At 53.7% G+C, this 22,501-nt stretch overlaps 7 protein-coding genes across 7 annotated transcripts; 3 read left to right on the top strand and 4 right to left on the bottom strand.

Moving 5' to 3' along the window:
* Positions 1-1,257: 1,257 nt before the first annotated feature.
* Positions 1,258-2,078, top strand: COL26b_011646 (uncharacterized protein; the record flags this gene model as incomplete). Its single annotated transcript, XM_053184310.1, has 2 exons — positions 1,258-1,378; positions 1,444-2,078. 2 exons carry the CDS (start codon positions 1,258-1,260, stop codon positions 2,076-2,078), a joined length of 756 nt encoding a protein of 251 aa, XP_053031725.1.
* A 2,683-nt stretch (positions 2,079-4,761) lies between these two features.
* Positions 4,762-6,387, bottom strand: SPM1_2 (Subtilisin-like proteinase Spm1; the record flags this gene model as incomplete). The annotated part of the gene is made up of 5 exons (XM_053184309.1): positions 4,762-5,396; positions 5,458-5,772; positions 5,841-5,907; positions 6,018-6,150; positions 6,275-6,387. 5 exons carry the CDS (start codon positions 6,385-6,387, stop codon positions 4,762-4,764), a joined length of 1,263 nt encoding a protein of 420 aa, XP_053031724.1.
* Positions 6,388-9,012: 2,625 nt separating this feature from the next.
* Positions 9,013-9,668, bottom strand: COL26b_011644 (uncharacterized protein; the record flags this gene model as incomplete). Its single annotated transcript, XM_053184308.1, has 3 exons — positions 9,013-9,285; positions 9,359-9,450; positions 9,527-9,668. The coding sequence occupies 3 exons, from the start codon at positions 9,666-9,668 to the stop codon at positions 9,013-9,015; spliced, it is 507 nt and encodes a 168-aa protein (XP_053031723.1).
* A 3,014-nt stretch (positions 9,669-12,682) lies between these two features.
* On the top strand, positions 12,683-13,211 carry COL26b_011643 (uncharacterized protein; the record flags this gene model as incomplete). Its single annotated transcript, XM_053184307.1, has 2 exons — positions 12,683-12,914; positions 12,976-13,211. 2 exons carry the CDS (start codon positions 12,683-12,685, stop codon positions 13,209-13,211), a joined length of 468 nt encoding a protein of 155 aa, XP_053031722.1.
* A 312-nt stretch (positions 13,212-13,523) lies between these two features.
* COL26b_011642 (uncharacterized protein) lies at positions 13,524-14,665 on the bottom strand (the record flags this gene model as incomplete). Its single annotated transcript, XM_053184306.1, has 2 exons — positions 13,524-14,363; positions 14,432-14,665. 2 exons carry the CDS (start codon positions 14,663-14,665, stop codon positions 13,524-13,526), a joined length of 1,074 nt encoding a protein of 357 aa, XP_053031721.1.
* Positions 14,666-17,308: 2,643 nt separating this feature from the next.
* On the bottom strand, positions 17,309-19,111 carry COL26b_011641 (uncharacterized protein; the record flags this gene model as incomplete). The annotated part of the gene is made up of 5 exons (XM_053184305.1): positions 17,309-17,840; positions 17,899-18,183; positions 18,244-18,373; positions 18,440-18,626; positions 18,707-19,111. 5 exons carry the CDS (start codon positions 19,109-19,111, stop codon positions 17,309-17,311), a joined length of 1,539 nt encoding a protein of 512 aa, XP_053031720.1.
* A 1,659-nt stretch (positions 19,112-20,770) lies between these two features.
* On the top strand, positions 20,771-21,341 carry COL26b_011640 (uncharacterized protein; the record flags this gene model as incomplete). The annotated part of the gene is made up of 2 exons (XM_053184304.1): positions 20,771-20,787; positions 20,855-21,341. The coding sequence occupies 2 exons, from the start codon at positions 20,771-20,773 to the stop codon at positions 21,339-21,341; spliced, it is 504 nt and encodes a 167-aa protein (XP_053031719.1).
* Positions 21,342-22,501: the final 1,160 nt, after the last annotated feature.

Here is a 22,501-nt window from a genome sequence, read left to right as displayed (position 1 = left end):
GCTTCCAGTTTACGGCGTGGTTGGTGGCTGCCTTCCGACTAGACGCGCATTGCGCCAGGCATCCCCGCAGAGCGTTGCAAGGAAGGGGAAGGGTCCATCGTGGTGGTGTGGGGCCACTGCCTTCCTCCCCCGGGACACTACTATGTAGTCTAAGAGGTACGTGCCTTTGATTTTACGGTTGCCCGTTTGCTCTCACCTTCCACCTTCCACACTCGAACCCCCTTCGTCTCATCTCTCTCCAGGAATACCTCGTAGGGAGAGCAAAGGGGAAGGCTTGAACATGGCACTCGGCAACCTTCTTTGACCTCAATCTCCACCCTCTGCCACGAGCTACCCATACCCGACATGGGTCGACGGGCGTTCTTTCTGCCCTCGAGAAAGAAACTCTCCAAGGGCACGGACGAGATGCTTGCATGACCTCGCATCCCATCCTACCTTTCTACTACCATCCATCCTCTCCAGGGACACATGAGAAGAACATGGAGGTGGGCCAAGAATGACTCCGTGTTCCCAATTGCCTCAATTCTCCTTCTCCTTCCGTACCTCTCTCTGCCCAGAGCGTGCCCCCCCTGAACCCCTTCCGGATGCCATCGCGGCCTGCCTCCAAGAGACCCCCTGCACCGCCTTGCATTCTGAGAAGGAAGCCTGCCTCGTCAGACCCGAACTAAGTGCGCCTCGTTCGGGTGTGGATGGTGCTGGTGCGGCCAGCCCATCATCCCAGCTCCCAGTTCAACAGACCTCGAACACTTCTTCAATATAAAATCTACTTGCTTCCGTCCCGTCTTCCGTCGTTCCAGCTCCAGACCAGTCTCATCGCATCAAACTCAATCAACTCATAAGTTTCCTTGTTTCCTCTCTCCCTTTCTCTTTCTCTGTCAACCGGCTCTTTTCTTCACTCAAATCCATTATTCATCGAGTTGCTTTTCTCGTCTTCGCTTGACCGGCATTAGTCCTGTCTCGGCCCAAGACCGTTCCCCATTCGACCTGCACGATTTTAAGCGCCGTACCTAAATTCGTCTCTGCGAGATTGCCCCATACCACCACGACGTTCTTCGGCCCGCCGCATCACCTATTCATTTTTTTCTTACTCACCTGCCTACTGCGTGCATCCAATCCACTTGATCTAAGAAAAGATCTCCGGCCACCGGTATTACTTTGTTATATATCTCTGCATCCGGATCTCCCACCAAACCGCTCCCAATCTCGTCCTCCAGCCTGTCGATCACCAACAGACAATACCCCCAAAAGACCGACAACATGCTCGCCAAGACCTTTGTCCTGCTAGCCACCCTGGCCCTCGCCTCCGCCGGCCCAGTCCCCAGACCAGGCGGCTGCGCGACCTCTCCCGCCAAGCCCACTCTTCCCACCAACGGCAACGGTACGTACCCCACTTACACACTCTCACTCTTGAAGCCATCACCATAACTAACACTCTCCCCGAAGGCGTCGAACTCCCCGCGCCCGCTGAGGACCTCGTCCTCAAGCACATCGCCCTCGGCCACGGCATCCAGAACTACACCTGCACCGGCACCAACGCAACCGCCATCAGCGCGACCGCGACCGGCGCCCTCGCCGCACTCTACGACGCCATGTCCCTCTACCCGAACCAGGGCCCCCAGGCCCTCTCCATCGACGCCTTCAACAGCCTGACCACCAACGCCGTCTGGGGCGCCAAGCTGCCCCTCACCTCCGACGGCGTCTCCAAGTTCGGCGCCTCCTCCGCCTCCCCGTTCCCCACCCCCGGCGCCGATCTCGAGATGCCCGGCCTCAAGGCCCTCCCCTTCATCGGCGTCCACTTCTTCGACGCCACCGGCGTCCCCACCTTCAAGGTCGGCGAGGATATCTTCGCCGGCGGCAAGCTCAACGGCACCAAGGCCCCGACCGCGGCTGACGTCGGCCCCGAGAAGACGGGCGCCGTCGACTGGCTCCGCCTCGGCGACAAGGGCGCCAGCAAGGGCATCACCTCCATCTACCGCGTCGTCACCGCCGGCGGCGTCGCCCACGCCTGCACCACCCCCGGTGCGTCCGACAGCGTCCCGTACGCGGCGTACTACTGGATGTACGGCCCCAAGGCATAAGCTCTCCGGCGCAGAGGCACTTTCAATCTTTTCATTCGGCGTTTAAAACCATACATCGGTTCACAGGGTCTCGGGGCGGTCGTCTCTTTTTTTTTTACGGTTCTTACAAAAACTCTCACGGGTTTCATTTTTTCGGTTCTATACGTTCTCTCGACAGACAAAAACTTACTTTGGATATACCCCCGGCGCGGATGCTAGTGGTGAAGATAATGGGGCTTTCTGTTTATGATGTGGTTGGGTTGGACTGGGTTACATGGGACATAAGGAGGATGGATGGCTTGCTATCGGCATTCATCATTTCTTCACTGTCCTTGATTTTCAACTGTATTTAGTAGGCGTTACACGGGACATAGTCTCAAATCATCGACTCTGCAGTCGGCTTGGCTCTGAACAATCTGCTTCCACTTGTTCCACAGTGACCTTCTTAACTCAAGACCCTGCCCGTAGATAAAGACGCTCTTGAGCTCATGTCGTTAACACATCTCCCCCAGAAACGCCAGCATGAGGAAGTTCTAGCTGAGGGTAACAGCAAGCAAGTATGGGTATTGCGTAGGTCTGAGAAGTCGCGGTCGATGACTGAGATTCGACTTAGAAGTTAGATGACGGGTGATAGGCTCTATAAAACACCCAAAGAAGCTACCCGATAACAATCCAATATTGGCAGCTCTTCGGTATCATCCTGAATTCGGCACTGCGAATTGGGTTAGGATACCTTGCTGCTGTTTACATGCCTCGTCAGTCGCGCCGAGCAAGCAGCGTTGCCAAATTATTGCCCACTCCCCCGAGTATTCTACGGTAATACACCAAAAGTAGTGATACGCGACAGCGAAACAGAAATAAGTCGGCCGCCGTGCTTCGAAGGAATCTGAGGCCAGTGCCGCCCTAGGAATACCAGACCGGCCAGCTGCCCAGGAGATTCGGTACCTGTCCCGCTTCATCGATGAGACCCAACAACCATGCCTGCTGGCAGGGATTGGTATAGGTCCAGAAATTCCCTACATCGAGGCGCGGTTGTTGATAATATAAACGCTCAAAGAGCCTTTCTGAGGACGCCTCAGAATTTTGCTAGCGTCTCATTTTGTGGTGGTGCTTGTTCTGAAGTCACCGCTGCTGATGCCCTTCCCTTACTGTGGTCAATGACCCATCTGTGTCGTGGCTTCACTTGGATGCGTGCTCATGTCGTCACCTGAGTAACCACAGATGATTTTGCAGGTATACACTGTGAGAAGTGACCAGCGATAATCAGACACTCTCCGTCAATAAGTTTCCATCCACGGTGATCGGGGAAAAACAAACCGTCCAGCTGGCTCGACACGCAGCTCTCCTATCTGGATAGAACACCACGAAATCATTCGATTGGCGTTGGTTTTTTCGCAAGACCTCCAGGCAATATTCCCTTTTTTATAGCAGAGGGAGTGCGCGAATAACCAAGCTTCCCAATCCGAGGCCATGTTGTTGGCCGTATAAAACGCTCCAAGGAACCTTCCTGAGAGTGCCCAATATAGGGACGGTTGGGAACAATGAGACATCGACGACTCTAACGGTCTGGAACTTATTGCAGTCTCGACCCATCCATTTCAGTAAAGATTGACTATATCCAAGCGCTCACGACAATCTCCTCCTTGATATCCCCGGAGTATCCTAGAAGACAAATACGTCGAAGATAGCGATTGCTAACAGCGAGACATACAACTGTCTTTAACTTTCTCGTGCCGACGGTGGCCTAGGAACAACAGGTCGTTCAACTCCTTGCCATCAACGTACCACTCTAAAGGCGAGACCTATTGGTCTGAATTGCAATATCTAGACGACATCACTCTTTTATAGCACACGAGAACCTACACGACTCAGCCTCCAATTGCTATGTAGCTGATGCCCATAGTCTGAAACCCATTGGCAAAGAGCGGGAAAGAGTCCAGACCGTCGTCCATCATCGCCATCCTACTTATCTACCCATGAGATGTCACCGGCGATGCCATTTTGCGGGGCATCGTGCAGACTTGATACATACACGTCTCACACCAACACCGGCGATGAAGAGTCCAAGTGCGAGGGTGACCTACCGTGCCTAATGAGTACGACGACAAATACGGCAAGAGAAGACACTTCTCAAGCACTCACGCCATATTCAACAGACCCTAGTTAGGACCATCCTCCGCGGAGACATCTACACTGGATGATGACGCGCCAGCCAAGCCCGTCAGTCGACCTCAACTGAAACCTGCATACGCGCAATGAAACCTCTGATCAAAGAAATTAGCCAGCGAACCTCAATCAATCATTGGTTGCGCATGTCCAGCTGAGAGACATCTTTAAGCGCCGGTCAGAAACAAAACATCTCAGATATATGAAAAGTCGAACTGCCAGGGACGTAGGGAATTAGGTAAATTTGGGACTTGTTCCTCCTTATTCTTTGTCGTGTGCTCATTCAGCCCCTCGGGTGATCCAGTCCCCCACGTCTTCCTCCATCAACATCTCTTCTACCAAAAAAGCTGCCATTCAAGACAATGCCTATGCCTATGTCGTCGTTGACCGCTAGTCCAAGTTTCAGGTCTCCGAATATATGAGCGCGAAATGACATCCCATCCAAAACGTCGAAAATCGACCTCCAGTCTCTGCAATCCCAACACCGATTTTGCATGCTGCTTGCCGTTCGGGCCGCACAGAATCTTTTCGTAACCGTTTACCTTCTGCCATCGAGGCCGCCGGCGAGATCGGCCTCCAGACCGTTGCCCTGGCCGTGACCAAGGTACTCCTGGGGTCGGGGGTCGGAGGACGTCCAGCCGGCCTGACCAGAAGGAATGGGCACTTGCCCAGCGGCGGCCTGCTGAGCTGCCTGGGAGCCAGCCTGGGTAGCTCCAGGGACAGTACGGACGAGCTGACGGAAGCGGTAGACCTCCTCGAGAATCATCTTGCGCATCTCACCGACATCTTCGACAACCTCGAAGTCGAAGTTAAAGGTAGTGGGGCAGTCGGGCTCGTCCGAAGCGTCGTGCCAGATGTGAAGGTAGGGGTGCTCGAGAGCCTGCTCGACACTGATACGGCTTGAGGGATCGAAGGCAAGCATGCGGTCGAGAAGGTCGAGGGCGTCGGGGTTGGCCTGAGGGAACAGGCTGGGGAAAGGCTTCTTGGGCATGAACGGCAGGTTGCGGACGTACTCCTGGGCACGAGGCGAACCGATGCGGGAAAGTGTTTCCTCGTTGGGAGTTCCGAGGATGTGGAGGATCTGGTTCAGCTGGTCGACGTAGTCACGGCCCTTGAAGAAGGGTCGGCCGCCGAGAAGCTCAGCCAAAATGCATCCCACCGACCAAACATCAACTGTTGATTTGTCAGAAGCTGCACAAGGGTGCTGACATGTCCGCCTGGAGAAATGACATACTAGCTTTGGTGTAGCTTTGGAAGCTCAACATAATCTCGGGAGCACGGTACCATCTGGTGGCAACGTACTCTGTCATGTATCCGGCATTCTCTTCGGGGTCGACGGAGAAACCACGCGCAAGGCCAAAGTCGCAAATCTTGAGCTCGCAGTCGGCGTTGACCAGCAGGTTACCGGGCTTCAGGTCGCGATGGAGGACGTTGGCGGAGTGGATGTACTTGAGGCCGCAGAGGATCTGGTAGATGAAGGACTGGAAGTGGGCGTCGGTGAGAGGCTGGCCGGATCGAATGATAGCCGCGAGATCGCATTCCATCAACTCTGGAGCACCACGAGAGTTAGCATATTACCGCATTCGGACGGGCGGATGCGTTCGGGAGAAAGCGTACCCTCGTACAGGTAGGTCTCGTTGAAGTTATCGGGTCGAGGAATATCCATATCGTAGAGGCAGGTGATCTGTTGAAGCAGGCTGTCAGCATTTTGTCTGGGGCGTCGTCGTGCAGCAGCCGAGGGGTGGTGGCGCGCGGGGCTGTTGGAAACAGCTCTGCGTGATTCAAAGGACTCACGTTGCGGTGTCCCCTGAAGTGCTGGAGCAGCTTGATCTCGCGCAATGCGCGCTTGGCGAGAATCTTCTTGCTAAAGACATTTGTGACCTTCTTGATGGCGACGCCTTCTTGAGTCTGGTTGTTGACGGCGGCGCTGCATCGGGAGAGGAGTCGTCAGCATTTCTGGGCGGAATGGCGGGGCAGCAGCAGCGGGCGGCGGCCAGCAGCACGCCGCAGCAGCAGCAGGATGAGGGGAAAAGAGAAGGAGTCGCACGCACCAAACAATGCCGTAAGCTCCCTGGCCGAGCTCCTTGGTGACGGTGTAGCGCTCGTCGACGATGAAGTCCTGGTTGAAGACCTTGAAAACCTTGCGTCCCTGCAGGTCACCCATGATTGCGGCTTTTTGGATCGGTTGGTGAAGCTGTGTTGGTTTTTCAGCGGTTGGAGATGTTGCTTGGTCGAATGGTGTCGAGAATCGAGGGGTATCTTTTGCGAGTCAATCGAGGCAAAGGTGGGTGGGGAAGCGAGCAAGGAATGCGATGCGATGCGACAGTTGCGGGACAGACAGGGTAGCGAGAGCTGCGAAGAGAAAAATGGCCCGTCAGACAGAGCCGAGTCCACGAGGGAAGTGGGCGGCGGCGATCAGGCGGGAGGTATTATATAATGATTTGCTGGACACAGCAGGTTCCTGTGGTATCGACAATGCAGTGCCAGGACGCGGGAGGCGGGTTGTTCTCGTCTTTGTCTCCCCTTTTGTTTCCGGGAAGGTTGCAAGGTTGCGGGCGGGCGGGCGTCGGGAGAGGTGAGGTAGACGGAGGTAAGATAGGTAGGGAAGAGATGGAAAGCGAGGGGAGGAAGAGAAAGATATTGAGCAGTAAGGTAGGATAGGATACCTTATGAGAGAGTTGATGTAGTACGTAGCAGGCAGGTAGGTAAATAGGCGCGGGAGGTAAGGTACTTGGTAGCTGGTGGAGGAGGATGGACAGGACAGATACCTAGGACTAGGAGCTAGGACAGAGCGGAATGGGATGGGCAGGATGGGATGACCGGGGAGGTAAGGTAGCAGACACAGAGACAGGTACCGTAAGGTATGGATGGCTTACGGGATGGAGCACGACACACACAAGAGGCAGGAAAAGGCGATAAAAGAGCTGGGTGTCAAAGGCACGAGCCGAGGAGGAGGAGCAACAGGAGGAGACAATTTGGGGGGGGACACCACACTCAGCATTGGCTTCACCGAATAGCTGTCCGTACCTGCCTGCCTGGCAGGTCCAAGGAGGGGCTCGTTGTACGAAGGAGCCACCTTATCCCACCGCAAACGGGAAAGCGAAAGGGGGCATACGGAGTTGATATCTGCATTGTCGCACCGACATTGGGTACAGTGACCCCCGCCCGCCTTACGAGGTCATTTACACTCGACAAAAAGCGCCAAAACTTGCCCAGTCCAGGCCTCGACAGCGCCCTCTCTTCTGGCTGGACCTCTCTCTAACTTTTCTGTTCCATGGGAATTGGGGGCTGCAATATGGCCCAGATCTCTTCGTCGGGTGCAAGGTAATGTGCAAGGTGCAAGGTGCAAGGTACAACGAGGTACCACTTTGCTGACGTTAGGCCCAGAGCAGACTTGGCGGGAATGACCCCACTTCTGACCCCCGGGCCCGCACTTGATTTGCTGCCATCAGCTATTGGCAGCTTCTCATTGGCCCGCCTCGAATGAGCTCCAGCTGCCTCGGGCCAGTAACCGCTGAGGATCGTGACTGGAGGTGCAGCTCTGCAACCGCGCGACAATCACTGAAATTTCCAGGAGAGAGGAATTGAATATGGATCCCAAGGAGTCGCCTCGCATTCAGAAACAGCTCTGAATCAAGGCTGTTGATGGAGAACAAGGTTTGGGATCTGAAGAGCGCAATTTCGTTTTTTTCTACTCTTCACCGCCGTCGTCTCGTCTATTTCGTACCTCGCGTCAGGTACGATGGATGTATCCGGAGTGAAAGCTGCTGGGCCCAAGTCAACTGCCGCGCCTAGGTAAGACTTCGGAATTCCAGCCTCAAACTTTGGTGCACTAAAGACACTGAGGTTCACGAGTAGCCCATCTTGGCTTTGGAAACCCGGGCCTTAGTCAGAGCACCATTCCCATAAGCGAAGGTGTCAGCTTGCAGCCCCGAAGCCTGTCCATTCGCACTCGTCCGGTGCAGAGAAATCTGCCGTCAGCAAAGTTGCCTTTCACCGATGAATCCTCCACATGTTCGTCCATGCTACTCGCCAAAGTGACATCTCAGCTCGACGTCAAGCCTGTCAGCCGCCAGCCGCTACCACCACACTAGGCCGGGCCACCGCGGCCATGACAAGGCCCTAAACCCCCATGTGTCCGTAGGGCTGAAGAACCTGAAGAATCTTGGGGGGGCGTCAGATTGCCAGATGGCCAGATTGCTTGCCCTCGTCACAGTGAGCTCCTGTCAAGCGCCCATCAACATTATGCAGACCCGTCCTCTATCCCGTGATAGGCGCCGCTGCAGAACGGACGCTAAGTAGCCGTCCTCCCGATCCCATCTCGCTTAGGTACATGTCCCTCTTCGCATGTCTGCAACGGGCATCTTCATCTTACGTCTGTCCGCTGCATCGGCTGTTGGATGGTATGTGGAAATGTAATCTTTCTATATGCATGTTGCTGTGGAATCAAACCAGACACGCTCTCAAATGCCCCATGCTTTGCCTGTATGTAAAATCTGCAGTGCAGCGATGCTCATTTCACCATGCGGCCAACCCTGGCTATGGTATGGTATCCTGTTGGCCCGCTCAATTGCCCCCTGTCCAGTCGCGTTGCCGGACTTCGCGCTGCAGCCGTTGACAATTCGTCCACCAGCGTCAAAGTTTTTCTTTTCCTTCTTGCGGCGACGAAGCAACGGGCTGCAGCCTGCCGCGGGTATTGTCACGCATCCCCGAGGAATCCCGTGAGCTCCCCCGAGGTCTTCTCCAATGGCTCGTAAACAGCCCCCTCCCAAGAAGCAGCAGGCGCTCCTTATGCCTTCGGGTCGATGTCGGGGAAGAGGTGCTTAAGGAAGTTGCCTGTAAATCGCGTGCATTGCTCGTAGGCTTTTGTAAATCCCTCGTCGCCACCATAGTATGGGTCCGACACGGTCTCTGGTCTCTGCTTTCCGGAGAACTCGCCAAACAGCATCACCTTCGCCCTGGAGTCCGAGTGGGCACGCTGCTGTAGCCTCTGGAGATCCTGGAGGTTTGATCTGTCCATGGCGAAGATGTAATCGAACTTGTCAAAGTCGGCAGGCGAGACCTGTTGGTAATCATGGGGCAGTCAGCGGCTATCCGGTTTTCGCAAGCGCTATCGCAAAGTAAAACGGACGTACCTTGCGACTGGAATGACGGTAGTCCATGATTCCATTGTCTTCAAGTGTCATCATCGTGCGCTCGTCTGGGGGATCGCCAACGTGGTACGCCGCTGTTCATTTCGTTCGTTCTTGTCAGCGGTGCTGTCCGAGAGTCGGGTTGTTTTTGTCATGACGTATGGCGCGTACCTGTACCGCAAGAATCCACCTTTGAGATGAGTCCCTTGTACGGCGGCTTCTGGGTAATGTGGCGGAAGATACCCTCGGCCATTGTTGAGCGGCAGATGTTGCCGAGGCAGACGAAGAGAACGGAGACCGGTTGATCCGGCATGGTTGCGATGTGAGGCTGGTCTCGTCTTGTTGCGGTGTGTAGTTGTCGCGTTGTGGAAGAAGGCTGGCGGTTTGGCGTGTTGAGCCCGGACGGCTGCCCCGCGACGGCCGCTGCTAGGTCATTTGCAATGGAGGGGCATCTTTCTGCACCGTGAGCACCGTGGAAGACGAACGATCGGCGCACGGACTGACACTGTGGGGGGTCCTTCCCTGCACGTGAGCTGTCAAGCTGCTCCCCGTCCTCTCTCTGCTTCCACCAACCGCGCCAACCTCATTACAACAACCCTGGGAATTGGCATTTCAACCAACGAACTGGGCCTTGGGATCGGGAGCGGTTCAATGGCGTCAATCTTCCACTGAAGTCAAAATCAGTTAAACCTTCATCCTACCCAGACTCGAAATGGCTTCGCTCGCGCCTCTGGCAGGCAGGCGCCTCTCAACCCTGCGACTGACTACTGCCCAACGTCAAGACTGACAACTGGCACTTTTGGCTCCATCGATGGCCCCTCCGTCAACGTGGATCACATCGGAGGCCTTGGCCTGAATTGGGTCTAACAACGAAGCGGAATGAATGTCGGAGAAAGCCTTCAAGCGTGCCACATTTATGACGATGGGGAACCGCGGTCCTGGATTTCGGCGGCGGCTTCTACACTAAAAAATCGCGATCTCAACGGGAGGTCTGGACCACGTATCGACTACAATTGAAGAGGCGCATTGTCGTTACTTTCCATCGATCAAATTGCGGCCGCATGCAGCATTGGACGACAAAGAGTCGAGCAGATCATCTGGGGTCCCCTTGGCGTTCTTGTCCATCATGTTGCGCTCTCGAGATGAGAGCCGATGCATTCCGCACTTCAGTACAAACAGGATCCCAGCCCCGTCGGCGATGATGTGCCTGTTGATGAGTGGTATCTGTCGCTAGCGGCTGGATGCGCCGTTGTTGACAACAACCTGCAGAACAGAGATGTTCACGATTTGGTATCCAACAGACAGACGGAGCAAGATCGTGCCTGAGACAAGCTCGCCGAAGCGACGCGAGGCCATTCAAGAAGCGGCCGGGGCCTTGAGACTAGTGGCGGCAGCTCGGATTCGGATCAATCCACGTGATAATGAATGTCTCGCGTTGGCCTTTCTCATTCGTTCACCTTGCCTCAGCATTCCGTTTGCGTTTTTGCCATGACATTCAGGGCAACCGGCGGGATTAGACTTGCACTGCGCCTGAAGCGGGTTGCCCTAAACGTCCCGCCCCGACAGGCTGGTTAAGGTGCCTCCCGTTGGCATGAGAATTCTTCGCAACTATCGTCAAAACAGCAGTACATAGTTTGCTTGGGGTACCCCATTCCTATCATGGCCCTGCTCGTTTCGGTTGACGGGCAATTCCAGTGCCTCACCATCACGTTTCGAGGTGACCAGCATGCCACGCCTCGTGCAGTGTTCAGTGCCGGCTGGGCCAGACGCCTGAGGTGGATTGACATGTGTACCACAGCGTGACACGGCCATCCGCCTGCCGCTGAGACGGATACGATGGCAAAGTACCACTGATGCAACTCATCCACAATAGCGTGTGTTCTAGGCGAGTTGACGGATGGTGGCAGAGCGCTTGAGTCCACAAAACTGACCAAGAGGTTCAGCAAACCAATCTTCTAGGTCAACAGGCCAAGGGGGCTTGGTCCTGGCTGTGGCGGCAAGCTATTGGCGCTTCTCTACTCGATGGATCCAGACCAAGCATCCAACTCGAGACGAGACGTCAACAGTATCGCCTCTCGATCATTATGGCCTTCACTACAAGGCGGGATGGAGCTGGAAGTTGGATATCAGCGGTTGCTCGCATTCACATCGTGCGGCAGGATTGCCAGAGGCTTCAATCTGCCTCATACGGGGACGATTTAGTATATTTACTGCGACTTTTCGTCTGGTCTTCAGCATTTTGGACGGCACGACGGGAAGAACACAGACCACACACCACGACGAGCGACGGACAGGCTAATGCAGGAGCTCGCTCTGCGTTCCGTGCGCCAGAAGACGGGGTTTTCTAATTGGTTAGACGCCAATTCTCCACCCATTGTGTCCTGCAGCAGATGGCCAGGGGCGGATGAGCTTAATCGATGTGCCTTGAGCTTCCAGCATTCCTTCATGTTGCACCCAGTCGCGACCCTGGATCATCGACGTCAACATCCATGTGTACGCATTGAAGACGGTCTCAATGGAAGAAAGACAGACCGTCGCTACAACGGATCACCAGCAAAGTCTGATCGGGTTCCGGAGAAAAGGGGTATTTCTGCAGAATTCCTGATGAGTTGCCGGGATCTCCCCTTCAGGCCAGCGCCCTGACGCTTTCGGAGGATTCTCACCAGCTCGGGGATTCAGAATGGATGCTCCCGACTCACCTAGAGGCCCCTCTAGTGCCTCTTTGTTCGAATCAGACCACGACTCTGAGGGTTAGCCTCAACGCCACTTCGACGAGCCAAACAACTACGGCGAACCAGTCCAAGCGGCCTATTTCGCCAAAATGACAGACGCTTCGTGCCAAGCGTGCCGTAGTGGCCGATCATAGCTGGGACTCGCCGCGAGTGGCAGCTAGAGACAGCATGTCATGCAGCTTGACAAACATGGGAGCTCTCCATTCGCCTGAGAGGAAGCTGCCTATCACTATCCCATCCGTCGAAGCGGCTCGTGGCCTAATCCGGGGTGCGACACACTGGCGCAGGGGAACTAGCCAGGTATCCGGCTGTGCGATGGATGCTCTCTCAATGAGTCGCTTCTCTAGACCTTTCCCGTTTCCATGATCAAATGGCTGGCTGTGTCTGCAGTCTTGGCGAAATCCGTCCACGCCTTTAATAAAGCCCCCTCGTTCCCAGCTCTGTCTCGACTGGAGGAATACATCAAGCAACACCTACGCATCTGCATCACTCGTCTCTACGCTCGCTCAACCACACAGCCATTCATCAGCTCTAGCGAACGACTCGAACCCGATTCACGGCACGTCTATCGTCAATTCATAACACGGTCGTCAAGATGAAGTACACCATCATCACCGCGTTTCTCGCTGCCTTCGCGGCCGCCAAGACCGTCGACGAGCTCGTTGCAGACATTCCTACCTGCGCCGTCACATGTATCCGTGACGCTGCCACGTCCGTCAACTGCGATATCTCAGACTTTGCCTGCTCCTGCGCCAAGCAGGACCAGCTGACGCCCGTCGTCGTCAACTGTCTGTCCAAGTCAAGCTGCAGTGCGGATGATCAGACCAGTATGTTCCTATCAACGCATCGAAACAGAGGTTGGGAACGTAGACTAACAGCAGAAAACAGAGGTTCTTTTGACGGCCCAGCAGATCTGCTCCCAGGTCTCCTCGGGTGTCTCAGCAACTGGCTCCATCACCGCTCTTACCGGCACTTCCACTGGTACCGCTTCCGGCACCAGTTCCAACACCGCAGCCTCCACCGGAGCCGCGGCCGCGAGCACTTCATCTCCTGCCGCCGCCCCCACTATGCACGTCGCTGGCTGGGCCGGAGCCCTCGCTGCCGCTGCCGCTCTGGCCCTTTAAGAAGTTTCTTTGAGATGTTGCCTGGATATCTTGGCCTTTGGGCCGTTCTTCTTCAAGCCTGTGTAGGGGGCGAGACGGATACACAGAGGATTTTGTTCGCGGAGTTGGGCGGGAAAACAAATCTAGTCATTTAAGCAATCAATGCGACGTGTAACTGTACACTTAAATCTATCTATCTCTATTATAAGATCTATGACGAAGTCTAAGGATGTCTTTCTGGTCTGCACCTTTCAAAGTGGGATCTGCTTTGTGTCGTGTTCTCCAGGTCTCTCCCCCCACTCTATTCTATCGGGTATCATCACTCTCCCACCTCTAACCAAGTCCAAAAACGCCCAACGCGCTTCCATCACCACCGTCAGCGCCGTCAAGCCAGCCATGCAGATCGTCCATATTGGCAAACTGCTGCGCATAAACCATACCCTCGCGCCTCCTCTTCTCGACCATCTTCCAGTCCCACGTATTATCGTTCTGCACCTCGCTCAAATCGACACTTTCGTCCCCAACACCGTTCTCCCCGCCTTGCCAGCCTCCAGGCCTCTGCGGCAACAGCTCGCTCGCCTCCAGTGCAACAGCCGGGTGGACCGTCAGGCGTCCCAGCTTGAAGACGTACTTGCTCACGCCCGTCGCGTAGATCTTCTTCTCCCACTCCTTGCTATCCGTGTTGCTCCCGGGGCCGCGGCGCACGCGCGCGCCGCCGAACTTGGGGTCGAGCCACTCGGTCGGGCGCGCGGTGCCCTTGGGCACGAAGTGCGTGACGATGTACAGCCACTTGCGGTCCCAGGCGAGGACGCGCGACCACATCTCGTAGGGCGCGTAGGCGGTGATCTCGCGGCGGAAGGAGCAGTGCACGGCGCCGAGCATGATGCCGAGGGAGCCCTTGGCGGGCTTGCCGGAGCGCGGGTCGAGGACGAGGTTGGTCGTCGCGTTGTGGGTGAGCTGGCGGAAGCCCGGGCGCAGGAGGTAGGTGCATAGGTGGGTGCGGGAGACGTCGAGGTCGGAGAAGTAGGTCGAGTTGGACTTGTGGACGTTGTAGTCGATCTCCATGATGGGGGCGTGGGACTGGGAGATCATGGGGCGGAAGAGGGAGCGCGGGCCGAGGCGGGGGGATTTGCGGATGAAGAGGTGGTAGAGGATTGCGTGCCATACGCGGTACTATGATGCGGGTTGTTGTTAGCGATTGGTGTTCTTCTCGAGCTTTTGATGGGATGGGGGAAACGTACGGTCCAGACGAAGGGCATGTTCTTGAGGTTCAGCAGCGCAAAGATGAGCATGAGGATCCGGCTGATCTTGCCCGGGCCGGTGAAGAAGCTCGCCAGCAGCATGCGCCAGTGAATCCTGTACGCGGCGTAGGCGAGGCCGCCGGCCGTCGCGAGGCGGATGAAGCGGACCACGCGAACCGGGACGCGGTCCATGTCCGCCTCGGTGCGGGTTGCTTTGGCGATTGCGGACGCCATTTTTTCGAGTTTTTTTCGTGATCTCTCCTGCTCAGGGAGTCTTGCGGTGCGGTCGCGGTGAGGGCGGCGGCGGCGCTCGCTTCTTCTTATCGTCGGACTTGGTGCTCGGGAACACGAGCTGGCGGGCAGCGCCGAGGAGGAGGACGACGAGGACGACGGTCCAGAGGGGTAGGGAGCGGATGATGCACCAGAGTGTGCTGGAGCATTGAGCGAGTACGGAGGAAGGGGGAGGCATCTGGGGGTGGGTGGGCTGGCTACTTTTTTAATCTGGTAAATTATCTTTTTGCTGGGTGGTCCTGCTGCGATACGCTAAAGATAGTGTTACCCAGGCCTTTGGTGCCGATATTGAAAGGTCCACTTTGCGTGTGCTGTCTTGTCCCCCCCAACGGGGTTGCGGTTGTGTGTGTTTGCGTTGGGACGGGATGCGGTGACGATACCGGGACAGGGATGAGGAAAGGCACCCCTTCCCAGGCGTGGGGGCCCACCCGCGGACGGGGTTCGGCGTTTAATCGCTGCGTGCCTGCCCAAGCCAATTGGCACTTTTCTAGTGAGCAAGCTATGCTGGACCTCGGCTCAGAATAAATTAGCCTTCTGAAAATTTGGCGCGACGCGATTTACTTTTTTTTGGCGCGACGGGATGGCAAAACACTCTGTAGTGGTCTTGGCTACGTAGATAAGCGGGCTCGGATCTGTGCCAACGGAGGGACGGAGGGATTATTGATGCTTCCAATGTCGGATACCTCGGTTGTTGGGGTGTGTTGGGTTGCATGGTTTGGTTGTATTGAGATTGACGGACGCGTTTTGCTCGATCGTGTCGTTCACACCGCCAGCACGGCCTAGATGAAACAGGACCTGCTAGCTATGTAACTATTTGACATGTCAACTATAAGAAAAGTTTGATGCTTCATTGATATGGAGAACGTGGCTATTTCCAGTTCGGACAAAGCCACCAATAAAGGCTGTATCGGGTCTGGATCGCGTCGACCGGGTTTGCTACGGAGTCTGTGTGGGTCGTCCGGGGCCATCCACGGAGCCCGGTCGGACCCTGGCCCGGAAGAGGTCCCGTCTGACCTGCGTTTCCCGGCCTGGCACCGGGCCAAACAAATCTCAGTACAACCAAACCTATGGCGAGTTGTGCCATTTGTTTTCATGGCGCTTTAGATTACTTAAGATTATTTTCCAATCAGATTTGACTTGTCAACACTGGCAGCAGACCGAATAAAACAAGGTTGTAAGGACGAAATTAATGGAGACAAAATTGATTGTCATCAACACGAAAAGCATAGTCAGACGAAATGTTCAATGTTTGTCAGTAGTATCGTCTGTTGTAGCACAGGTTAAGCGGCCTATTCGGAAAACAAAAGAGAGTGACTTATGTAGGGTTGCTGAAGCCTGCCTGGCTTTGACAAGAAAGGTATGAGGCACGAGTTTGACCGATGCCGGAACGGAAGGAAGGAATAGCATCACAGCCTGGCAATTCAACTTGAAAATTGCACGTGCTTCACTCATGTCTTGTCACTTTCAAGACCATGTTGCCAGATTTTGTGTCTCTCATCTCTCAGGGCACTGTCAACATGGCATACGAACCTTGCGAACCGACTACAGAGGTGTTGACAAAACCACGTGTGCAGAGGATGGGCATCAAAAGGTTATATTTACTTCAATATTCACCATATTTGATCCCCGTGGTATAAAATTCAAGTCAACATGAATTGTGATTTAAAATCTTGACAGTTCTCAAGACAAAGACGGGACACATTGACATTGCGCGTCTATCAAGTATTTCATCAGATCATTCGAGATCGGGTCGAGACCGGTCTGGAATATATGACAAAATCATAGAACTATGTAAACAAGTACTCTAAATACAAGTGATAGGACATTTATATTTAGCAATATAAAGCAGTCATTTCCGTGACCGTGGGTGTCAAGTCTGGTCCGTTCCATGCAATCCTCCAGTTCTAACAGCTCACCATAATCGTTTTCACTCTTCCATCATGTTAACTTCGGGGCTTACAACACCGAAGCACATCTCATTTTTCGTTGCATTTGCACTGATCATCTTGCCAATGGTCAGCGCCGTCATGTGCAGCACCCACTGCCCACGATTATTGCGAGAGTGCATCAAGGGCTGCGTTTACAATGGGGGCAATTATATCCTCTGTAATGGTAAATGTTACAGTATAATGGTAAGTTCTCGTCCCATGGCCAAGCCAAGTTCTACCTAGATAACAATGCCACACTAACTAGGTCGACTGCATTCATAAGTGCGGGTAAAATTATCGAGGACCGACTGTCAACGAAACACATCACTTTTGAAACCCGACGATGCACGACAATCGCTTTGTAGAAGAAGTTCCCGCTTTAATTGCAAAGCTTTGATTCTCGAGCGAAGAATTGAAAGGCTGAAAACTGTGTCGAAATTGAAAGCAGGATTTCAAAGAGTTGCCATCGACAGAATGTAATACACGCAAAGAAATATTACATTATGATTAGACTGCAGTAGAATCTAAGAGAGACATTTCAGGTAGATAGCTGAATTTGAACGAGTGACTTTTTCCAAACATTTTTCATCCTTTTCTAGGTCATTACCACCCTTCCACCTCAAGAATAAAGAGGCAATTTTCAATACATCCCACTAGATCAAGCAGGGGGCAGCGGCTTGATCTCGGAGAGAGGCGCGCAGGGCCACGAGGGGTTCTGCTCGGGCTTGCCATGCACGACGTTGCCGACAATGGTGTAGATGTTCTGGCACAAGGTCATGTTGACGAAGCCAGGGCTGCGGTTGCCCTGGTCCGACCACAGCTTGGCCTGGGCCTGGGGCGAAACGTCGGTGTAGTTGGGCTGGTAGACGTTGTTCTTGTAGCCGCCCTCGACCCAGCCACCGTAGGCAGCAGCGACGATGTCCTCCTTCGTGACGCCGCCGTAGCGGGAGCCGTCCATGGTCTCTGTGCCGAAGAGCGCCGTCAGGGGCCAGTGCTTGCTCTTGAAGATGTTGGGGCGGATGGAGGGGTACTCGGTGGTCAGCTTGACGCCCTCGCTTCTGATGTCGACGAGGTAGAAGAGTCTGTCTTCGTAGCAGGCGGCGGCTCTGGCGTGGTCGCTGTCAGGCAGGAAGGGCCAGAGGGAAGAGTCTCTCTCGCCCGTGGCCATCTTGCAAGGCAAGTTGGTCTTCCTGTAGAAATGTGTAAGAAGGTGAGGCGAAGGCGTTGTTTAGTGTGTGTGTGACTTACAGGACGAAGGGTCTCTTGGACCACTTGCGAGTCTGCCAGATGGACACCATGAAGCGGGGGTAGAACAGCTTCTGAACCATCCTGGACATCTCGTAGGCGTTGAGGTCATCCGGGGTGGCACCCATGAGGCCGTTGTCCAAAGCCGCGATGAGGAAGTTCTCGGTCTCGGTGTTGTTGGGAGAGAAGATGTTGTCGACGTAGGCGGTCTGGGTGGCCTTCCAGCTGTCGAAGACGTCGCCCATCATGGCACCGAGAGATCCATACTGAACCTTGGGGTCCTTGCCTCTGTTTGTCGCGTCTGGTCAGCAACCCATTCTGAAGGTCTGAAGAAAGAGGGTCGCTTACGGAAGCATGTAGTCCTTTCCGATGGCCCAACCAGTGAAGATACTGTAACTGAGAGTGGTCGTCAACTGCGAACGCCAGACCTGGGAGATCATCTGTCCAGCGGCTTGCTCGACAGGCTTTGCAAAGATGACTGAGCACTCAAGTCAGAGACATGATTCGTCAAGTGTGGGTTAGCTCTGTGGGGCTGCGAACTTACAAAAGTTGTTCATGTAGGCCTGTGCAATACCAATCACACCGTAAGCAACGTTGAGGAGAATTCTCTTGGTCTGGTCCTTGGACTCGTCCCTGGGAGGTGGCACGGAGAAAGACTCGGCAAAAAGGTCCATTTCGGACTGAATGTCCTGCTGGGCCAGACTGAGAGCCTCAAAATAGCGGTGGTGGAACTGTTGATATGTTTGTCAGTATGTAACCAGAAGGAGGAAAGTTACAAGAAAGAGGAGTAGGAAGGAACTGTGCAACTAACCCGGTGAAGCTTGGAGAACGAGTTGAGGATGAGATGTCCAGCGGGATACTTGGTATCCTCACAAACAAGCGTGGTCGAGCAAGGCACGTCGAAGATCTCCTTGCAGTGCCATTCCTCCGGACCGCCAAAGTACCAAGAGACGAACTCGCTGAACTGGAACTTGACTTCGTCAGGTCCGGTGGTGTAGTTGCGCCACGCAGCGAAGACCTCCTGGAGGGCATCTGATGCACCAGCCGCCTCCCATCGCTTGTCGGGCAACGCCTTCGCGTCGACAATGACACCGCTGCAGTTGACTGCTCTCCAGTCGACCTTGCCGATGGACGCAGGAGGCGCGGCAGGCACCAGAGCCTGGGCTGTCGCTGCCGAAGCCGAGGCCAGCAAAAGAGTGAAACTAGAGAAGAACATCGTGCCAGTTGCAAAGAAATAGGCCGGAAAGGACAGTGCGGCTGTCTAAGTCTTGACTTGTGTGCCGATGTAGAGAATAAAAGAAGACATTATCGTGAAGTTATCGTGTATTACTTATAATCATTTCTTCAGTATTCCATCGACGTGCCAAAATCCAAGCTCGGCGATGTTGACTCTCGTCCGAGCCTCACGGCGGTAAGTACCGTAGTATCGACGAGAATAATATCGTGCCGACGGATGCAATTCTCACGATGCGGAGCACCTAAAAAACCTTAGTTGAGCACATATAGTTGGGTTCACGGAGCACCCGAAAAGTTTCGTCGATCAGATAACATTACCATGTGGGTCACCCGAAAACTTTAGATGATCAGATAACTGCTTTTCCGGAAAGGCCTCTATTCCGAATTTCGTAAGGTTAAACCAAGAAAGGCGACTTATTTCCCTTTTCTTGAAAAGAGAATCGTTCGTCAACCTGAATTAAGACGAGTTGCGCTGAGTTGACCTGAGTTGAGAGATGAAGGTGTCTGCCCCCGCTTCAGGGGAGCCCTCACCCAAATGCGCGTCATGTCTTCATGCGCGACATCAGTTTCTGCGGAGCCGCATCCCAAAAGAGACATACTGCACGTGCGGCCTCTGACAACTCACTATATTGGGGCAGACTTTTCGTTGCGGATCTACCTGCCGATTCTGATTCAGAAAGTGAGGTTTGCCGAGCCTGCACCAACTTGACTAAGTATACCCGCTTCCCTGTAACCTTGAGTCTTCTTCCCACTTTTGTTGATCGCCAGCAATTGTCGGCTTTTGACAGCTGTTTGTACGAAAGTCTAATGTATGAAACAATGACACACTTATTTACATGTCAGCTGTTGTGGGATCCCTAGGTAGCATTGCGGCGGGAACAAGACACGGCAATGATGTCAAGCTTAGCCCGAGCTTCGGGTTGTTTTCATTTTGCCGTGTTGTTTCAGGATGGAGGGAAGGATTCTGCATGTATACTTTGAGCAAGTTTATTAGGACTTGGGTCTTTTGAGGCTCTTGCATGTGGGGCTCTTAATATGTAAAGATCTGGTTCTCGACCCTCAAGGTGGTCCGCTGGCCATCAAGGTGTTTTTGTATGTGAGGCTCCTCCCGAGGCCGGCCCAAGTGATCTGATCGTCGCGCAGTGGGTCAAGCATACTTGTCAGATCAGGTGTAGCATTGGCTCCTTGTTGAATAGGGCTGTCATAACCTTTGAAAAGTAGCCTTCGGTAATTTCCTGTCGTAGCCACTCTTTAGTTAGCGATGTAGCATTTAGCCGTTAGAAACATTATCCCGCGCAGGACATCCCGCTGAAACACTCTGTTGATCTTTCGTGTAAAACTTTTTTCTGATGTCTGAATGATCTTTTGCAATAAACCATCATATACGAGAGTTGTATGCGTGTGTCAGTCCGGTCCCACGTCTTGATGAAGGTCTTGATGAAGGCGAAAATGGCTCGGGTAGTTTCGGCCAACTGAGTTTCTGAGGCTATCGTCTCTTGAAAGATCATGACTTAAATACTCCCGAAAAGACAACTTCTTGATGCAAGTTTGAAGCCAGCATCCTAGAAACTCATCGCTACCAACCGGCAGATCCTCAGAGCGAATCAACGCCATCGCCATCCCCACCAAGCTCAGCAAGATGTTGTTCTCCAAGTTGTGAGTTGCATTCCAAAGCTTTCCAGCACCTCATTCCTCTGTTTCCATGATGTCTAATGTAATACAGGCAAGTCTTGTCCTACCTGGCGCTCGCCCAGCTCTGCGCAGCTGCCGCCATCGATACTGTTCAAGACATCGCTCCGCGTGGAGCCTTCAGCGACAACTACGGCAGCAACATGTGTCTCCAGGTCAAGTGCGACACAACCGTCTGCGCCGAGAACCCCGACGACGCCCTCGCCGTGGCGTCTGGAGGAGTCAGCCTGATCGTGGGCCCTGACTGCGCCGGATGGGATGAGGGCAGTCTTCTCGAGCTCCCCAACGGCACCAATGGCAAGACTTGCCCTGATGGCCGTAAGCTCTACCAGGGCACTCTGATGGTTTGGCGAGCCTGGAACAACGTCAGCGCCAAGAAGGATTACCATGCTGAGTTTCTTGAGTGGGACAACTTCAAGGGCGCCCAGTGCTGGGGCAAGAAGGACGTCCAGTGTCAGAAGGATGGTGTCAAGATGGCTCCGGACCCGAACACCGGTCTTTGTGTGCCCTGGGGTCTGTGAAGGAATGGAGGGGGTAGATGGGTGGAGGCTATAAAAGGATGGAAAAGTACTTGCATTTTAGGCCTTCTGGTCGTGGAACTTCATAATAGTAATTATCTTCTACTTTTAGTAATATTTTTCTCATAGTAATAATCTTTCGGTCATCAAAAAGTACATATACCCGTACGCAAGCACACATTGATTCAAAAGTAGCATTTCTATGATATGTTTGGTCACATTGAATAATTCAGACGTGACATGATTATTTTCATCATGTCGATCACTTAAGGTTTCTTTCAATTGTGCGATAGAACTGCGTCCAGAGATTTAGGGAAGACGCTGCTGCATTCAGATTTCAAATTAACTAAGCAATCCCTAGGGTGTGCTGTTCCAAAGGGATGTTTGTTACCATCTCAGGACATTAAGAACTACCTGTTTGAAAGAAAAGGAAAAGAAACGAAACAAAGCTGGCCCCGCTTGGGTGAAGTAATGTAACTTCAAGTCGGATAGCAAGGTTGAGTGAGCTCCATCAGTGTATGGCACATGTCACGACTATAAACTTTGGAGCAATGTGTGTGATGAGTAGAAGCTTCCTTTATCTTCGAAGCGAGTGAACACTAAACGGCTGACGGATTCGTCGTTGTCTTTCACGGAGTTGACCCCTACTGTAGGACGGCAACGTCAAACGTTTCCGGGTGCTCCAAACTTCCACCGCATTTGTTCCGTAACAGTTTCAGCGGGAAGCTATTCAATTCCGATAAGAATTGAATTGAATATGCTGGATTGCCAAGCTGAGAAGAATACTTCATGTTCTTTCGGTGCCACATCATGGCCCACCTGGACGCAATTCCTGTTATACGAAAAGTTGAGAAACTCGCGCACGAGGTCAAATAAAGAAACGCCAACAGACCCTTGCATGTGATATATAACACGAAGCATCATTTCTTCTCGATGTTTAAAGTGATCGAAGACGAAAATTATTTTCCTATGGGGTCATCTTCGCCGATTTCGTTGACGTACGGCTGACCTCGTAGCTGATCTCAAAAACTCCCTCCTACATACCAATCCACCAGCACCCACTGTTAGTGCTGCGCTGGGTCCGCCATATCAACACTAACACTGCTAAACCCATCCCACACAACTAGAACCCTCGCCCGCGATGGCCTCGCAGCCAGCCGCGG

This window comes from Colletotrichum chrysophilum, assembly GCF_026319265.1.
Source record: "Colletotrichum chrysophilum strain AFK26 chromosome Unknown scaffold_147, whole genome shotgun sequence".
Lineage (NCBI taxonomy): Eukaryota > Fungi > Ascomycota > Sordariomycetes > Glomerellales > Glomerellaceae > Colletotrichum > Colletotrichum chrysophilum.
This window is presented reverse-complemented; position numbering and strand designations above follow the sequence as displayed.